The 16621-nt window shown below is 46.2% G+C and overlaps 1 protein-coding gene across 3 annotated transcripts in view; it reads right to left on the bottom strand.

Moving 5' to 3' along the window:
- The window catches only part of WNK3 (WNK lysine deficient protein kinase 3), a 156575-nt gene that overhangs the window by 20107 nt on the left and 119847 nt on the right, over window positions 1-16621 (bottom strand). For 2 of the 3 annotated variants that reach the window (XM_073540966.1, XM_073540968.1), the window contains exons 18-21: window positions 11925-12721; window positions 10855-11089; window positions 10269-10396; window positions 82-575 (exon numbers count right to left, since the gene is read on the bottom strand). In XM_073540966.1, coding sequence (XP_073397067.1) covers window positions 82-575; window positions 10269-10396; window positions 10855-11089; window positions 11925-12721 — 1654 coding nt within the window. The remainder of the gene's footprint in view (window positions 1-81; window positions 576-10268; window positions 10397-10854; window positions 11090-11924; window positions 12722-16621) is intronic. The other variant, XM_073540969.1, reaches the window with a different exon arrangement.

Below are 16621 nucleotides of genomic sequence, written 5' to 3' on the forward strand. Positions count from 1 at the left end.
TCTAAGTGTAACTACATAAAAAAACTGTAATCTTGAACAAAAGTTAAAAGCTGAATGCGGAGAACATTAGAATACACTTACTTTTCCCGAAGTTTCTGCAGTTCCACCTTTAAGTCCTCGTCCTCTAGTTCAGACTCGTCATCGCTGCTCATGGGTGAAGACAGAGAGTAAAGAAGGGAGTTCTGCTTTTGGGTGAAGGCTTTTTCTCCTACACAGCTGTGTCCAGACTCCCAAGCTTTGAAATCTTTGTCTTTACCAGGGGCTGCAGACATTTCAGAGTCACTACTAGGCTGCTTTGTAAAGCTGCTTTGCTTTTTGACATCTTTTATCCAAGGTGCAGAACCCGAAGGGGCGCTACTGCCTGTGGCGGAGGTTTCTTCCAGTTCCCGATCAGGGGTGAGAGAAGAGGCGTCTGTCTCACAAGCTGTGCTGGCAGACTGCGGAGTTTCCTCGGCTCGAGTGGCGGCAGACTCTATCTCTTCTGCGGAGATGGTTTTCTCAGACTGCAGGGAGGTGGAAGGAATACTGGGAGATTCGGCAGTGATGGATTGCTCTTGTTGTGGAACTGTGACCACCTGCAGACAAGAAAAGGATAAAGTCCCAAGGTAAAAGAAGACTGGAAGCAGCCAAACATACATGGAAAGAAATTTTTTTTGTATGTTTGTGTAAATGTATGTATGTATGTATGTATGTATGTATGTATATACACATACATATATACATACATACATACATATACACACACACAGTTGTGGCCAAAAGTATTGACACCCCTGCAATTCTGTCAGATAATACGCAGTTTCTTCCTGAAAATGATTGCAAACACAAATTCTTTGGTATTATCTTTATTTAATTTGTCTTAAATGAAAAAACACAAAAGAGAATGAAGCAAAACATTGATCATTTCACACAAAACTCCAAAAATGGGCCAGACAAAAGTATTGGCGCCCTCAGCCTAATACTTGGTTGCACAACCTTTAGCCAAAGTAACTGCGACCAACTGCTTCCGGTAACTATCAATGAGTTTCTTACAATGCTCTGCTGGAATTTTAGACCATTCTTCTTTGGCAAACTGCTCCAGGTCCATGATATTAGAAGGGTGCCTTCTCCAAACTGCCATTTTTAGATCTCTCCACAGGTGTTCTATGGGATTCAGGTCTGGACTCATTGCTGGCCACCTTAGAAGTCTCCAGTGCTTTCTCTCAAACCATTTTCTAGTGCTTTTTGAAGTGTGTTTTGGGTCATTGTCCTGCTGGAAGACCCATGACCTCTGAGGGAGACCCAGCTTTCTCACACTGGGCCCTACATTATGCTGCAAAATTTGTTGGTAGTCTTCAGACTTCATAATGCCATGCACACGGTCAAGCAGTCCAGTGCCAGAGGCAGCAAAGCAACCCCAAAACATCAGGGAACCTCCGCCATGTTTGACTGTAGGGACCGTGTTCTTTTCTTTGAATGCCTCTTTTTTCTCCTGTAAACTCTAATGTTGTTGCCTTTGCCCAAAAAGCTCTACTTTTGTCTCATCTGACCAGAGAACATTCTTCCAAAATGTTTTAGGCTTCTTCGGGTAAGTTTTGGCAAACTCCAGCCTGGCTTTTTTATGTCTCGGGGTAAGAAGTGGGGTCTTCCTGGGTCTCCTACCATACAGTCCCTTTTCATTCAGACGCCGACAGATAGTACGGGTTGACACTGACGTACCCTCGGACTGCAGGGCAGCTTGAACTTGTTTGGATGTTAGTCGAGGTTCTTTATCCAACATCCACACAATCTTGCGTTGAAATCTCTTGTCAATTTTTCTTTTCCGTCCACATCTAGGGAGTTTAGCCACAGTGCCATGGGCTTTAAACTTCTTGAATCACACTGCGCACGGTAGACACAGGAACATTCAGGTCTTTGAAGGATGGACTTGTAGCCTTGAGATTGCTCATGCTTCCTCACAATTTGGTTTCTCAAGTCCTCAGACAGTTCTTTGGTCTTCTTTCTTTTCTCCATGCTCAATGTGGTACACACAAGGACACAGGACAGAGGTTGAGTCAACTTTAATCCATGTCAACTGGCTGCAAGTGTGATTTAGTTATTGCCAACACCTGTTAGGTGCCACAGGTAAGTTACAGGTGCTGTTAATTACACAAATTAGAGAAGCATCACATGATTTTTCGAACAGTGTCAATACTTTTGTCCACCCTCTTTTATGTTTGGTGTGGAATTATATCCAATTTGGCTTCAGGACAATTCTTTGTGTTTTTTCATTTAAGACAAATTAACCTCTTCGCGACCGCCCACAGTAGATAAACGTTGGCGCTTGCTGGGCTTTGTGCAGCGCCGACGTTTATCTACTGTCGGCGGTTTTGTGCCCCCCGGGACCCCCTCATACCTTATAACGCGGGGATCCCGGTGCACAATGCATGCTGGGACCCCCGACGTCATCGAGACCTGATTGGTTCAGGTCCTGATGACGTCGCGTCACAGCAGCCGATGAGAGAGCTCGCTGGGAAAGCTGCTTGTTTCCCGGCGATCTCCCTCATTATAACGCGACTTCTCCTCTGAGCTCATGCTGACAGATGAGCAGAGGTGAAGCAGCGTTACAGTGTGACTAGATCGCTGCCTGGCACAGCTGATCGCTGCCTGGCACAGCTGTGTCATTCAGCGATCTTCTCACACAGTAACGCTGCTTCTCCTCTGATCATCTGTCAGTGTGAGATCAGGAGAGAAGTGGTGTTACTATGTGCCGGGCAGCGATCTTGTCACATAGTAACGCTGCTTCTCCTCTGATCATCTGCCAGTGTGAGATCAGAGGAGAAGTGGCGTTACTATGAGTCAAAAACACAAAAATAAAAAAAAAAGGAAAGAAAAAAAAAGCAGGTAGGCAGGCTAGGGTTAGGGCTAGGGTTAGGGCTAGGGTTAGGGCTAGGGTTAGGGCTAGGGCTAGGGCTAGGGTTAGGGCTAGGGTTAGGGCTAGGGTTAGGGCTAGGGTTAGGGTTAGGGTTAGGGTTAGGGCTAGGGTTAGGGCTAGGGCTGGAATTCGAATTGGGGGTTTCCACTGTTTAGGTACATCAGGGGCTCTGTAAATGCAATATGACGCCCGCAGACCATTCCATCAAAGTCTGCATTCCAGAACTTCACTACTTCCCTTCCGAGCCCCACCGTGTGACCAAACAGTGGTCCCCCCCCACATGTGGGGTACCAGCGTACTCAGGACAAATTGGAAAACAACTCTTAGGGTCCAATTTCTCCTGTTACCCTTGTGAAAATAAAAATTGGGAGCTAAAAGATCATTTTTGTGGAAAAAAAAATGATTTTTTTATTTTCACGGCTCTACATTATAAACTTTAGTGAAACACTTGGGGGTTCAAAGTGCTCACCACACATCTAGATAAGTTCCTTGGGGGGGGGTCTAGTTTCCAAAAAGGGGTCACTTGTGGAGGATTTCCACTGTTTAGGCACATCAGGGGCTCTGCAAACGCGACATGACACCCGCAGACCATTCCATCAAAGTCTGCATTCCAAAACGTCACTACTTCCCTTCCGATCCCCACCGTGTGCCCAAACAGTAGTTTTCTTCCACATATGGGGTACCAGTGTACTCAGGACAAATTGGACAACAACTTTTGGGGTCCAATTTCTCCTGTTACCCTTGTGAAAATAAAAAATTGGGGGCTAAAAGATCATGTTTGTGGAACAAAAATGATTTTTTATTTTCATGGCTCTACGTTATAAACTTCTGTGAAGCACTTGGGGGTTCAAAGTGCTCACGACACATCTAGATAAGTTCTTTAAGGGGTCTAGTTTCCAAAATGGGGTCACTTGTGGGGGTTTCCACTGTTTAGGCACATTAGGGGCTCTCCAAATGCGACATGGCGTCCTATCTCAATTCCAGCCAATTCTGCATTGAAAAAGTCAAACGGCACTCCTTCCTTTCTGAGCTCTGCCGTGTGCTCAAACAGTGGTTTAGCCCCACATATGGGGCATCGGCGTATTTGGGAGAAATTGCACAAAAAATTTTGTGGTTCATTTTCTGTTTTTACTCTTGTGAAAATAAAAAAAATGGTTCTGAAGTAAAATGTTTGTGAAAAAAAGTTAAATGTTTATTTTTTCCTTCCACATTCCATTCATTCATGTGAAGCACCTGAAGGGTTAATAAACTTCTTGAATGTGGTTTTGAGTACATTGAGAGGTGCAGTTTTTAGAATGGTGTCACTTTTGGGTATTTTCTGTCATATTGACCCCCCAAACTCACTTCAAATGTGAGGTGGTCCCTAAAAAAAAATGGTGTTGTAAATTTTGTTGTAAAAATGAGAAATCGCTGGTCAACTTTTAACCCTTATAACTTCCAAAAAAAAAAAAAATTATGTTTCCAAAATTGTGCAGATGTAAAGTAGACATGTGGGAAATGTTATTTATTAACTATTTTGTGCGATATCACTCTGATTTAAGGGCATAAAAATTAAGAGTTTGAAAATTGCAAAATTTTCAAAATTTTTGCCAAATTTCGATTTTTTTAACATATAAGCGCAGTTCATATCTAAGAAATTTTACCACTATCCCGAAGTACAATATGTCATGAGAAAACAATGTCAGAATCAGCAGGATCCGTTGAAGCGTTCTAGAGTTATGGCCTCATAAAGTGACACTGGTCAGAATTGAAAAAATTGGCCTGGTCACGAAGGCAAAAACAGGCTCAGGCGCGAAAGGGTTAAATGAAGATAATACCAAAGAATTTGTGTTTGCAATCATTTTCAGGAAGAAACTGAGTATTATCTGACAGAATTGCAGGGGTGTCAATACTTTTGGCCACAAGTGAGTGAGAGTGTGTGTGTGTGTGTGTGTGTGTATACACATACATACACACACATACACACACACATACATATGCACACACATATGCACACTTTTTCTACATATATTTATTAGATATCGAAAAAATAGCTTAGTTACTCACTGATAACGGTGTTTCTCGGAACCCATGACAGCACCACGGAGAGAGGGGGTCCGCCCATCAAGGACAGGAACCTACAGATAAAAAGGCGGCACCTCTCCTCCGCCCCCAGTTGGTTACAGAGCATCAGAGGGTCTCCCGGTTAGTTAACAAAAGTATATACATAACATTATAATATTGCATATTATGGAGAAACCCCGTGTCTAACAAAAAACACTCTACACACATTAAACCATGCTCACCGCACACGTGAAGGGGGGGGAATAAGCGGGTGCTGTCATGGGTTCCGAGAAACACCGTTATCGGTGAGTAAGCTATTCTCTCTCACCCATGACAGCACCACAGACAGAATTTCAGAGATTGGTAGCTTAGGGAGGGACCACCGCCTGAAGGACCCTTCTCCCGAAGGTTAAGTCAGACGCAGAGGCTAGATCTAGTCGATAGTGCCTGAAAAAGGTCGAAGGTGATGACCAAGTGGCCGCCTTACAGATCTGTTCTATCTGATTTTTCTGCCCATGAGGTCGCCATTGCCCTTGTAGAGTGAGCTTTTAAACCCTCCGGGATGGTATTCCCAGTGGATGAGCACGCCAGGGCAATCGCATCCCTTATCCACCTTGCTAAGGAACTCTTGGACGCTTTGAGTCTCTTCCGAGGCCCCTGGAAACACAGAGACCCTTCCTTCCTATATTCCTTCATGGCCTCTAAGTATCGAACTAGGCACCTCTTCACATCTAGGGTGTGAAATCACTCTTCTCCCCTATTCTTAGGGTTTGGGCAGAAGGAAGGAAGGACTACCTCTTGGGACCTATGAAAAGGTGTCGCCACCTTGGGCAGGTACGCCAGGTCAGGTTTCAGTATGACTATCATCTAGGATTTTATTGAACGGGGGTATTGCTGACAAAGCCTGAATATCGCTCACTCTGCGAGCAGATGTTAGGGCCACTAGAAGTACCGTCTTTAATGATAGGATTTTTAGGGGTACCGACTGGATGGGTTCAAATGGGGCCCCCGTTAGTGCAGATAACACTAGGTTTAGATCCCATGATGGTAATTTCTGGGTGATTATTGGTCTAGACCTGGCTGCGGCTCTCATGAACCGTGCTACCCAAGGGTTGCCTGCCACATCTTGGTTATAAAGGGCACCTAGAGCCGCTATCTGTACCTTCAACATACTGGTCGCCAACCTCTGTTCTAGCCCCTTTTGCAGAAACTCGAATTTTTTCAACCTGAACTCCATCCTGAACCCTTGCCCCGAAGCTGGACAGAAATTTCCCTCCAAGTTCTCCCGTACGCCCTGGTTGTTATTGGCTTCCTACTTTTTTGTAGAGTGGAGATCAGGTTTTCTGAGAACCCCCTCCCCCTTAGCAGTGTCCTTTCAAATTCCATGCTGTTAAATGGAAGTTCACTGCTCGAGGGTGTAGCACGGGACCTTGGAAGAGAAGGTCGGGGAGATCTGGTAGAACCCAGGGGTCGGTTATTGATAGTATTCTCAGCCAGGAGAACCAGGTTCTTTTTGGCCAGAACGGGGCTATTAGTATCATTCTTGCCCTGTCTTCTCTGACTTTCCTTATGACCGCCGGGATGAGAATGGGCGGTGGAAAGGCATACATTAGGCCCTGTGTCCACGGGAGCATAAATGCATCCATGGCCCGGGGGTTTCCACTGGGGTTTAAGGAACAGAAAGCTTTTACTTTGTTTCTGTAGTTAGCAAACAGATCCATGTCCGGGGTTCCCCTCATTTTTACCATCTGTAGAAAAATGGACTGTTTTATAACCCACTCCCCTTGATGTAGCTGGGTGCGACTCAGGAAGTCCGCTCTCTGGTTTTCTGCCCCTCGTATGTGTAGTGCAGAGAGGGATAGTAGGTTTTCCTCGGCTAACGTGAATATTTTGGAGGATGTATTCATTAGTGTTCGGGACCTGGTTCCCCCCTGATGGTTTACATAGGCCACCGTCACCCGATTGTCCGAAAATATCCGGACATGATGGCCCGTAGTACCGGCAGGAAGTGTGTTATGGCATAGTGTACTGCTAATAGTTCTTTTTGGTTCGAGGAGGCTTCTAGTTCCTGAGCTCCCCATTCCCCCTGAGCCACTCTGTTGCTCATATGTGCTCCCTATCCCTTGGGACTCGCATCCGTGGTGATTACGTGTGTGATTTTTATCACCCAGGGAGCCCCTTTGGATAGGTTGTCTCTGTTCCCCCACCAACCTAGGGAATGAATAGTTTTGGAGTCTAGTGTGACGTGACCCTCCAAGTGACCTCCTAATGCCGACTGGTTGGCCAATACATCCCATTGGAGATCTCTTGTATGTATCTGTGCCCACTGGACCACTGGCAGACAGGCGGAGAGGGACCCTAACAGGGACATTGCTTTCCTTAATGTCATGGATGGGTTCTGCATTGCTCTTGCTACCACCTGAACAATCTTTTCTATTTTGTGGTCTGGGAGGTAACACTCCTGGGTGTTTGAGTCCAGTGTCAGGCCTAGGAACTCCTGAACTTGTTTGGGCTCCAGCCTTGATTTTTTTAGGTTTAGAAGCCAGCCCAGATTTTGAAGTGTCTATCACTCTGTCCCTCTGTTCCCGGCATCTTTGGGCCGAGTTGCTCGCAATTAAAAAGTCGTCCAGATATGGGACTATTAGAATATCTTGTTCTTGCAGGTGCGCCATCATCTCTGCCACTAGCTTCGTGAAAACTCGCGGGGCTACAGAAATTCCAAATGGCAGGGCCCTGTATTGGAACTCTCTTACTTCGCCTCCTATGGAGACAGCAAGTCTGAGGTATTTCCAGGAGTCCTTGCGGATGGGGATATGATAATACGCATCGCTGAGGTCTAATACTATCATGAAGCAATGTGGGGAGAGAATTTTGATGGTTGACTTGATCGACTCCATTTTGAATTTTTCGTTTTTGACATAATCGTTCAGTCTCTTTAGATTTATTATTGTCCGGAAGGTACCGTCCGGTTTGGTTACTAGAGAGGCGAGTAGAACCCTCTGCCTTTCTCCCGTGGGGGAACCTCCTGGAGGACTCTCTTGTTCAATAGACTTAAGACCTCTTTTTCAAGGGCTTCTTATCTGTTATCGATGATCTTAGTGGGGTTACCACGTATTTTTAAAGGGGGAGAGAGAGAAAGTCTATCCTTAGCCCTGATCCTATCAGATTTAATAACGAGGGGTTGTTCGATATTCTCCTCCAGGCTGGTAGAAAAAAAACTTAGTCTCCCTCCCACCCTGGGCAAACAGTCACTTGGGGATTTTTTTTGTCTCAGGACAGGTTACCGAAGAAGAACCCCCTGTCCCTTCTCCTGTTGTCCCATTTTTGCTCTCTCGGGGGTCTCCTCTGAAAAAACTTTTTGTTTCGAAAGGACCTCTTAAAGCCTGTAGGGCCCACGTTTGGGAATCCCTTATTTTTATCCCCTGCCTTTTGGAGGATGTCATCCAATGTTTCACCGAATAGGAATTTTCCTTCACAAGGGATGGCGCATAGCTTCATCTTAGCCTGTACAAGTCCCCTGGCCAGCATTTAAGCCACAACGATCTACGGGCTGCGTATGACAGGGCTGCCGCTTTGGAGGACAACCTAACTGAGTCAGCTGATGAGTCGGCTAAGAAAGCCGCCACTCCTCTTATGACTGGAATGGATTCCAGGATCTTCTCCCTGGGTGTACCTTCCCTTATTTGACTCTCTAATCGGTCCACCCATACCATGAGGGTTCTGGAGATATAAGCTGCCGCTATTGCTGGCCTAAGGTTTCCTCCTGCTGACTCCCAAGTGCCTTTGAGGAAGGTGTCAGCTTTTTTATCTAACGGGTCCTTTAGAGTACCTATATCCTCAAAGGGGAGTGCAAATTTCTTCGAGGCTAGGACGTGGATGCTTCCTCGTCAAATGGGTATTTCCTTTTAAGAGAGGGAACCGTGGAGTTTTTCCCCTATCTGGTCTCTCCCATTCTTTTTTTTATCAGGCCCTGTACGTTCTCGTTTAATGGGAATACTCTCCGTCTCTTCTGGCCCAGTCCCCCGAACATTATGTCCTGGACTGATCTGTCGGGCCGAGGGTCTGCTACCCCCATGGTAGATCTTACTGCCTTTACTAAACATATCTACCTCATCCAGGGGGAAACAATGACGACTCTCTGTCTCTTCATCCGAGGATGACGAGTCGGTGTCTGAAGTATGGGAGGTAATTTCCCCTGACGTTGAGGCCTCTGACTGGGAGCCTACTACTGTGTCCCTCTTTTTCCCCCTCCCTTTTTGTTTTAGGGATGAAAGGGCACTCTGAAACTCCGAACGGATTACTGCTCTTAGATCTGAAGCGTAATCCGGGGTTTCCTCACAGAGAACCTCCTGTATGCAGGAGTCGCAGAGTTTTTTATCCCAGGAAGCTGGTAGCGGGTTTTTACAGGTGGGGCATTCCCTGTTCTTTGTTTTTTCTTTCTTCTTTCCCTAATAAGAGAAAGAAGTCTATTACAATGGGGAACATTCACGTAGCTCACTTACCCCGTATGCGCGGTTGCAGGTACCGGTTCGGGAGGCAGATTCAGATCCCTCGCGGGTTGATCCAAGGAAGGTGACTTGCTCCTCGCAGTCGATTTGCTGCTGGACCGGCCCTCGTGTCCGTCCTTGTCTTTTTGTCGGCGATGGTGGTGTTGCCTGTGCTGCTGCATTGGCTGCTCCTCGTGCTGGTCGCTGTCCTCCATGCTCACAGGACGCTTCCAGCATGGAGCAGCTCCAGGCGTCTCTCTTTGAATTTCCCGGCCGTGACGTCACCTCCTCCTCCCAGCCTGCACGCATGCGCCGACCGCGGGGACCCGGAAGTTGTTGGTTCATTTCCGGGGCAGCGCCATCTTGGTACACCTTAGTACCACGGCGCTGCCCGCGTGTATACCGGCGTCCCCCAGCCCCATTCTCCTATCCGGAGCGGCGGCTCGGTCCTCTCCCGCCCGCTCACCCTGTACAGCCCCTCGGCTACAGCGGTGGTGGCTTCAGGTACCGACCCCGCCGCGACAGGAGCCTCCCCGCTATCAGCCTGCAAACGGGACGGCCCTGGACTTCCTCTTCTTGTCTGGTAAGCTGCCGCTGCTTGGTTCCACGGGTCACCCGTCAAGGACAGGAACCCAACTGGGGGCGGAGGAGAGGTGCTGCCTTTTTATCTGTAGGTTCCTGTCCTTGATGGGCGGACCCCCTCTCTCCGTGGTGCTGTCATGGGTGAGAGAGAAATATATTTTCCCATATAGTATAAACATGTATGTATAATACCTAAATATGTATATCATTTTATTTTTTTTCTTTAAACAACCCATACAAATCTCTAAATTTGACACACGCACCTGAAAACGTCCACGTTTGAAGGCACTGGTTCCAGTTGAGGGTCCCTCAGACAAGGCACATTCAGCCAGTGCTTCCACTACCCTTTGCGTAGCATTCGATACTTCTCGTCTCACACCATCATCATCAGCTAAAATAGGAAAGAAAAAAAGAAAAAACAAAAAAAAAAAAAGAAAAAGAAAAAGAAAAGAAAACAACAAACTTCAGAAGATTCTGCCAAATTAACAAGGTGATAAGGCCGGATATCCTACTACCAAAGTGAAGGAGTGGGGTAAAAAGGAATACAACAGTACACGTGCGGGCTCCAGCTAAAATACATATTGCCATGCTCAGGCAAAATACCAGTGGTTCACATGAAAGACATAAAGCGATGATAGTCCGATGCTCTTACAATGTGTGTCAGTACAGACACAGCTAGACAAACACAAAAAGAAAAAAAAGTGAAGGTGCAAGAAACGTGAGGGAACAATTCTGAGGATGAAAAAAAAATAAATGAAAAAATGTAACTCACTAAAAAGAAATATATACGTACGGAAATAACCAAAAGGGATGTTCCTATGGTACGGGCCTAACTGTAAGCAACACTACCTTGGCGGACTCTTGACCTCTTGAATAAGCTGTTGGAATGCCGCAACCTGCATGCCCAGCTTTTTAATTTGCGAGCCCACGGTTTCTTGCTAATGGGGTTTTTGAGACTAGGACAAGTAAAGCTTAGGCCAAAATATCCACCTCCTGTCTGTAGATGTGCAGCTCCAGGGCCTATAGAGCGTTTTGTGCAGGCATGAGAAGAACTTGCAGGGTGCCAGGCATCTTCAGAGCTTTCCTGGAGAGGACAACATTAAAAAATGGAAAAGAAAAGACAAAAATATGAGTAATACTGAAAATATAGAAAAGACCTTAAAAACTTAATTGTACACACGTTTCCACCAGCTGTCACACACACATACGTATATTTACAGCACATGGTTCGACCAGCTGTCCCGCAGGTAAAGGTTGCAGTGACCCTGGAGAAAAAGTGCGTGCTCTCAACATACACAGTGGTCAATGGTCTTCTTTGACCTATAACCCCCTTTTCGCTACAGACTATTTTCATTTTTGCAAATTCGCTTTCCTACCCCCCTTCTTCCAAGAGCCATAACGTTATTATTTTAATGCCTAGATAGCCCTACGAGAAAGTGTTTTTTGAGGGATAAGTTGAAGTTTCAAATAACACCATTTTACCAAGCTAAATGAACTGAAAAATGGGGCATGATCATATGATTAAAAAAAAAAAAAAAAAAAAAAAAAAAAAAAAAAGATTGTCTATAAAAAGGACAACCCCCCGCCAATAAAATAAAAATTTACAGCAAAAATCCTATCCGTGTCTGGTTCTGAAGACTTAAAGTATCCAGGACCAGTTGAAAGATAACATGCTGGTTGCCTGCAGCCGCCACTAGAGGGAGCTGTGGTGCTAATTGCGTACAGTAAGCTTTACAGCTCCCCCTAGTGATGGCTGCAGCATGTTTTTTTTGCAGAAGGGAGGAAAAGCTGTCCAGAAAGTAAAAACTGGACTAAGGAAATTGACAACTGTATCAAGTCAAATAAAAAGGTATAAGAGACTAAACGACACCTTCAAGCTTGCACTTCTGATAAATGACTTGGAGACATGAATTACTTACAGATGGTGTTAATTCACCGGGAAATGCAATGACGGCTTCAGCAGCTTGGACTTCCAGGGGATCGATAGGGTCTGTCTGGTCCGGAGTGGCTTGAGTACTGGCGGGATTCGCGGCTTCAGGGGCGGGACAGGACAGGGTATCCTCAGCAGAAGATGAAAGCGGGGATTCTGTACTCTGGGTCTCCTTTTGGCTGTCGGCATATGAGCTGGCAGAGCTGTCTTGGTATAGCAGGTTTCTCAATTTTTCATCAAGAGTTTTGATGCAGTTATCAGAGTATTCTATTTTGGGGGGACCTTCGTTGTCAGACTCCTGGACTGAAGCAGAATGCACAAGGGACGCTTCAGAGACGGGGGTCTGGGGATAGTAAGGGGCTTCTGAAGGTCCCATACTGTCTGACTTTGTAAGACCAAGAGACATGGCTGTAGTGTTTTGTCCAGATGAGGGTTGAACAACAGACTCTGCTGTGTAAATGCCACCATTTGCCATATGCGCCTCCTGATCACTACCAACATGAACGGCGGGATGCTGAGCTTCTGTCACCACCGCTATATTGTTGCTATACACCTCGGACTCTTTCTGCATCGGCACAGCGGACGAGTTATTGTTATTGACAGTGGAGGACAGAATCTGATTACCATTTACCACACGGGTGGTCACCACTAAAGGATCAGTTTCCTTGGAAGAAACATGGCCATCGGAGGATGTGGAAAGTAGAGGGTGTCCTGTCTGAAATGAGCAGCTTTGCTTAGCACTAGAAAGGTCATCAGGAAGACTACGCCGTGTCTCATTATGGGGTCCTGGGGAGAGAAGAAAAAAAAAAAAAAAAAAAAGGGAAAAATATTAATATCATACCAAGACTGGCCACACACAAGGCTATAACTCGCTCTATTAAAGGAATTCTCAGGGATTGAAAATGGATTGCGTATTCTTAGGATATGCAGTCAAATAGTCGGGTGTCCACCACCAAGCACCGGGTGATCAGCTGACTAAAGAAGCGCTGTGGCCACAGTTTAACTGGCACAGGTTTGTACAGTTTGTAGGGGATAGGCCTGATCAGCGGGGGAGGTCAGGTCACTCTAATCTGATACTGGATAGATTACCAATCCAATATCAAACCCTACGAAATCCCTTTAAAGGGAATGTGTTAGCAGATAATTGCTGAGAGCAGCATAATGTAGGGAAAGAGACCCAGATTACAGCGATGTGTCACTGGCTGTGTTACTAGGCTGTGTGTTTCAAAACAATCAGTGTTTTATCAGCAGGAAATTATCATCACTACAGGACACGTTGTCTTGTGTCTGCTAGTCCTGCTGCTCTGTATAACCTAGCCCCCACCGCTGATTGGCAGCTTTCTGTCAATGTACAGAATGCTGCCAATCAGTGGTGTGGGCAGGGTTTCACTGGGCTCAGCATTTCGGCACTACCCGAGAGATAGTGAAGGGGGAGACCAATAGGCCAATTCAGGGACTCTATTGAGTTGTCCCAAAAGGCTAGGAGCATGTTCTGTATGGCCTTGAACAAAAGGCACTGCTTCGAAAATTGCCATCATCTTTCCCAGGATTCTCATACAGAGGACTGAAGCGTTAATCTCTTCTTCTTCGGGAAGGAATACCGATGCTTGAACATTATCGAACACCATTCCCATAAACCGTAGCGTTTGCATCGGAACCAAAACAGACTTGTCCTATTGACAACCCATCCAATTCACTCCAAAGCCTGTAGAACAATCCGCAGGCTCTCTAGATTCTGGCTAAAGGATGGTGCTTGAACAAAAATATCGTCCAGATAGTGGAGAACAATTACCCTCCTGGTCCACAGAAGCAATATGACTGGGGCCAGAATCTTTGTGAACACTCCGGGTGCTGTGGCCAGCCTTAATTGGAGAGCCCTGAACCGAAAGTGATCTTGATTGACAGTAAGTGACTCCATCTTGAAAACAAGAAGCCGAACCCATTTGTTCAGGGGCCATAAACGTAAAATAGAATGCACCAAGCAGTCTTTCTTGAGAATGATGAATAGGTTTGAATAGAACCCCCTTAAGCGCTCTGAACTGGGAACACTTGCAATCACTCCTGCCTGAAGTTATCGCCTTGTAAAAAAAAAAAAAAAATCATGCTGGGGGAGTTTTGAGGGCAGGAGCAAAAGAAACTATCCTGAGGTAGAGCAGGGAAGTCTATTCTGTAACCCAAAGAGACAACCTCTCTGACCCAAAGATCGCTGATTGACCCCAGCCATGCCTCCTGGAAAAGGCAGAAAGATCGCCAAGTGGGGGCCACACATCAAGCATTAACTCTTCTGTTGCCTCTGGACCCGAAGGGCATAGCTCCTGATTCAAAGGCATGAGGCGGGCATTAGTATAAAATGAGCTCTATTAGGCTTCTGGGAGACCTTGGGTCTAACCTGCTGACCTGACTCTTCTGGCTCTGGAAATTGACGAAAGAGATAGACCTGCAAGGACCATGTCTCCGAAAAGGATGTCTAGACCTGTACAGAGGAAGCAGGGTGCTTCTGCTGATTGTTGCCTCAAGAATTATCAAGCTTGGAGCCTAACTAGTGAGATCCCTGGAATGGCAGTTTTGTCAGCAATATCTTTGAAGCCAGGTCTGCCCTCCATACGTTGACTCAGATCATGTGGCGGCTTGCCACACAATTACTTGCCACCTGGGCAGAGCACTCTTCCGCATCTAAGGATGGCGAACACAATCTGATCTGCAATCTCAACCAATTCCAAATCATGGGAAAAAAACAAAAACTTTGATGCAAACGATTAGCCCATGCCGTCACTTCCTTGGAGACCCATGTGGCAGAAAAAGACGGCAAAGAGCAAAACCTGCCGCTTCAAAAGCGGACTTCACCACAGATTCTATACACCTATCTGTGGGGTCCTTAAGTGCCGAAAGCTCCACAAGAGGTAGAATCATAGAATGGTAGAGTTGGAAGGGACCTCCTGGGTCATCTGGTCCAACCCCCTGCTCAAAGCAGGAGTCACTAAATCATCCCAGACAGATGTCTGTCCAGCCTCTGTTTGAAAACTTCCATGGAAGGAGAACTCACCACCTCTCGTGGCAGCCTGATCCACTCATTGATCACCCTGTTAATTTTTTTCTAAAATCTAATCTGTGTCTCCTTCCATTCAGTTTCATCCCATTGCTTCTAGTCTTTCCTTGTGCAAATGAGAATAAAGATGATCCTTCAGCAATGTGACAGCCCTTGAGATATTTGTAGACAGTTATTAAGTCTCCTCTCAGTCTTTTTTGCAAGCTAAACATTCCCAAATCCTGTAACCGTTCCTCATAGGACAGGGTTTGCAGACCGGTCACCATTTTGGTTGCTCTTCTCTGAACTTGCTCCAGTTAGTTGATGTCTTTTTTTTTTAATGTGGTGCCCAAAATTGGACACAGTATTCCAGATGAGATCTGACCAAAGAGGAGTAGAGGGGGGTAATGACTTCACGTGATCTAGACTGTATGCTTCTGTTAATACATCCCAGAATTGTAATTATTATTAATTTTATTATATAGCGCCATTGATTCCATGGTGCTGCATATGAGAAGGGGTTACATACAAATTACAGATATCACTTACAATAAACAAACTAACAATCACAGACTGATATAGAGGGGAGAGAGGACCCTGCCCTTTCAGGCTTACATTCTACAGGATGGTGGGGAAGGAGACAGTACGTTAGGTGGTTGCAGCAGCTCCAGTGATGGTGAGGGGGTGGCTCCAGTAGTGGTGAGGGGGCAGCAGGGATCATTGCAGGCTGTAGGCTTTCCTGAAGAGATGGGTTTTCAGGTTCCGTCTGAAGGATCCGAGTGTGGTTGATAGGCGGATGTGTTGGGGCAAAGAATTCCAGAGGATGGGAGCTATTCGGGAGAAGTCTTGGAAGCGGTTGGGTAAGGAGCGAATAAGTGTGGAGGAGAGGAGGTCTTGGGAGGATCGGCGATTACGTGAGGGAAGATATCGGGAAATTCAGAGATATATGGAGGAGACAGGTTATAGATGGCCTTGTAGGTCAGTATTAGTAATTTGAATTGGATACGCTGAGGGAGTGGGAGCCAGTGAAGAGATTTGCAGAGGGGAGAAGCGGAGGAGTAGCGAGGAGAGAGCTGAATTAGTCGGGAAGCAGAGTTAAGGATGGACTGGAGAGGTGTGAGGGTGTTAGCAGGGAGGCCACAGAAAAGGATGTTGCAGTAGTCGAGACAGGAGATGATGAGGGCATGCACAAGCATTTTAGTAGAGTGAGGGTTGAAGAAGGGACGGATTCGGGAAATATTTTTGAGCTGGAGGCGGCAGGAAGTGGAGAGAGCTTGGATGTGCGGTTTGAAGGACAGGGCAGAGTCAAGGGTTACTCCGAGGCAGTGGACCTCCGGTATGGGGGAAAGCGTGATGTCGTCAATTGTTATAGATAGGTCGGGTAAGGAAGATCTGTGAAATGGGGGAAAGATGATCAGTTCAGATTTGTCCACATTCAGTTTGCGGAAGCGGCAGGAGGAGGATATGGCTGATAGACACTCCAGGATTTTGGACAGCAGAGAGGTGACGTCTGGGCCAGAGAGGTAGATCTGAGTATCATCGCAAAAAGGTGGTACTGGAATCTGTGGGACTTTATGAGTTGCCCCAGGCCAAGTGTATAGATTGAGAAGAGTAGGGGTCCTAAAACAGAGCCTTGGGGGACTCCAACAGAGCAGAGGGTG

Source organism: Dendrobates tinctorius, unplaced genomic scaffold, assembly GCF_039654945.1.
Source record: "Dendrobates tinctorius isolate UK_male_01 unplaced genomic scaffold, ASM3965494v1 ptg000120l, whole genome shotgun sequence".
NCBI classification, from domain to species: domain Eukaryota; kingdom Metazoa; phylum Chordata; class Amphibia; order Anura; family Dendrobatidae; genus Dendrobates; species Dendrobates tinctorius.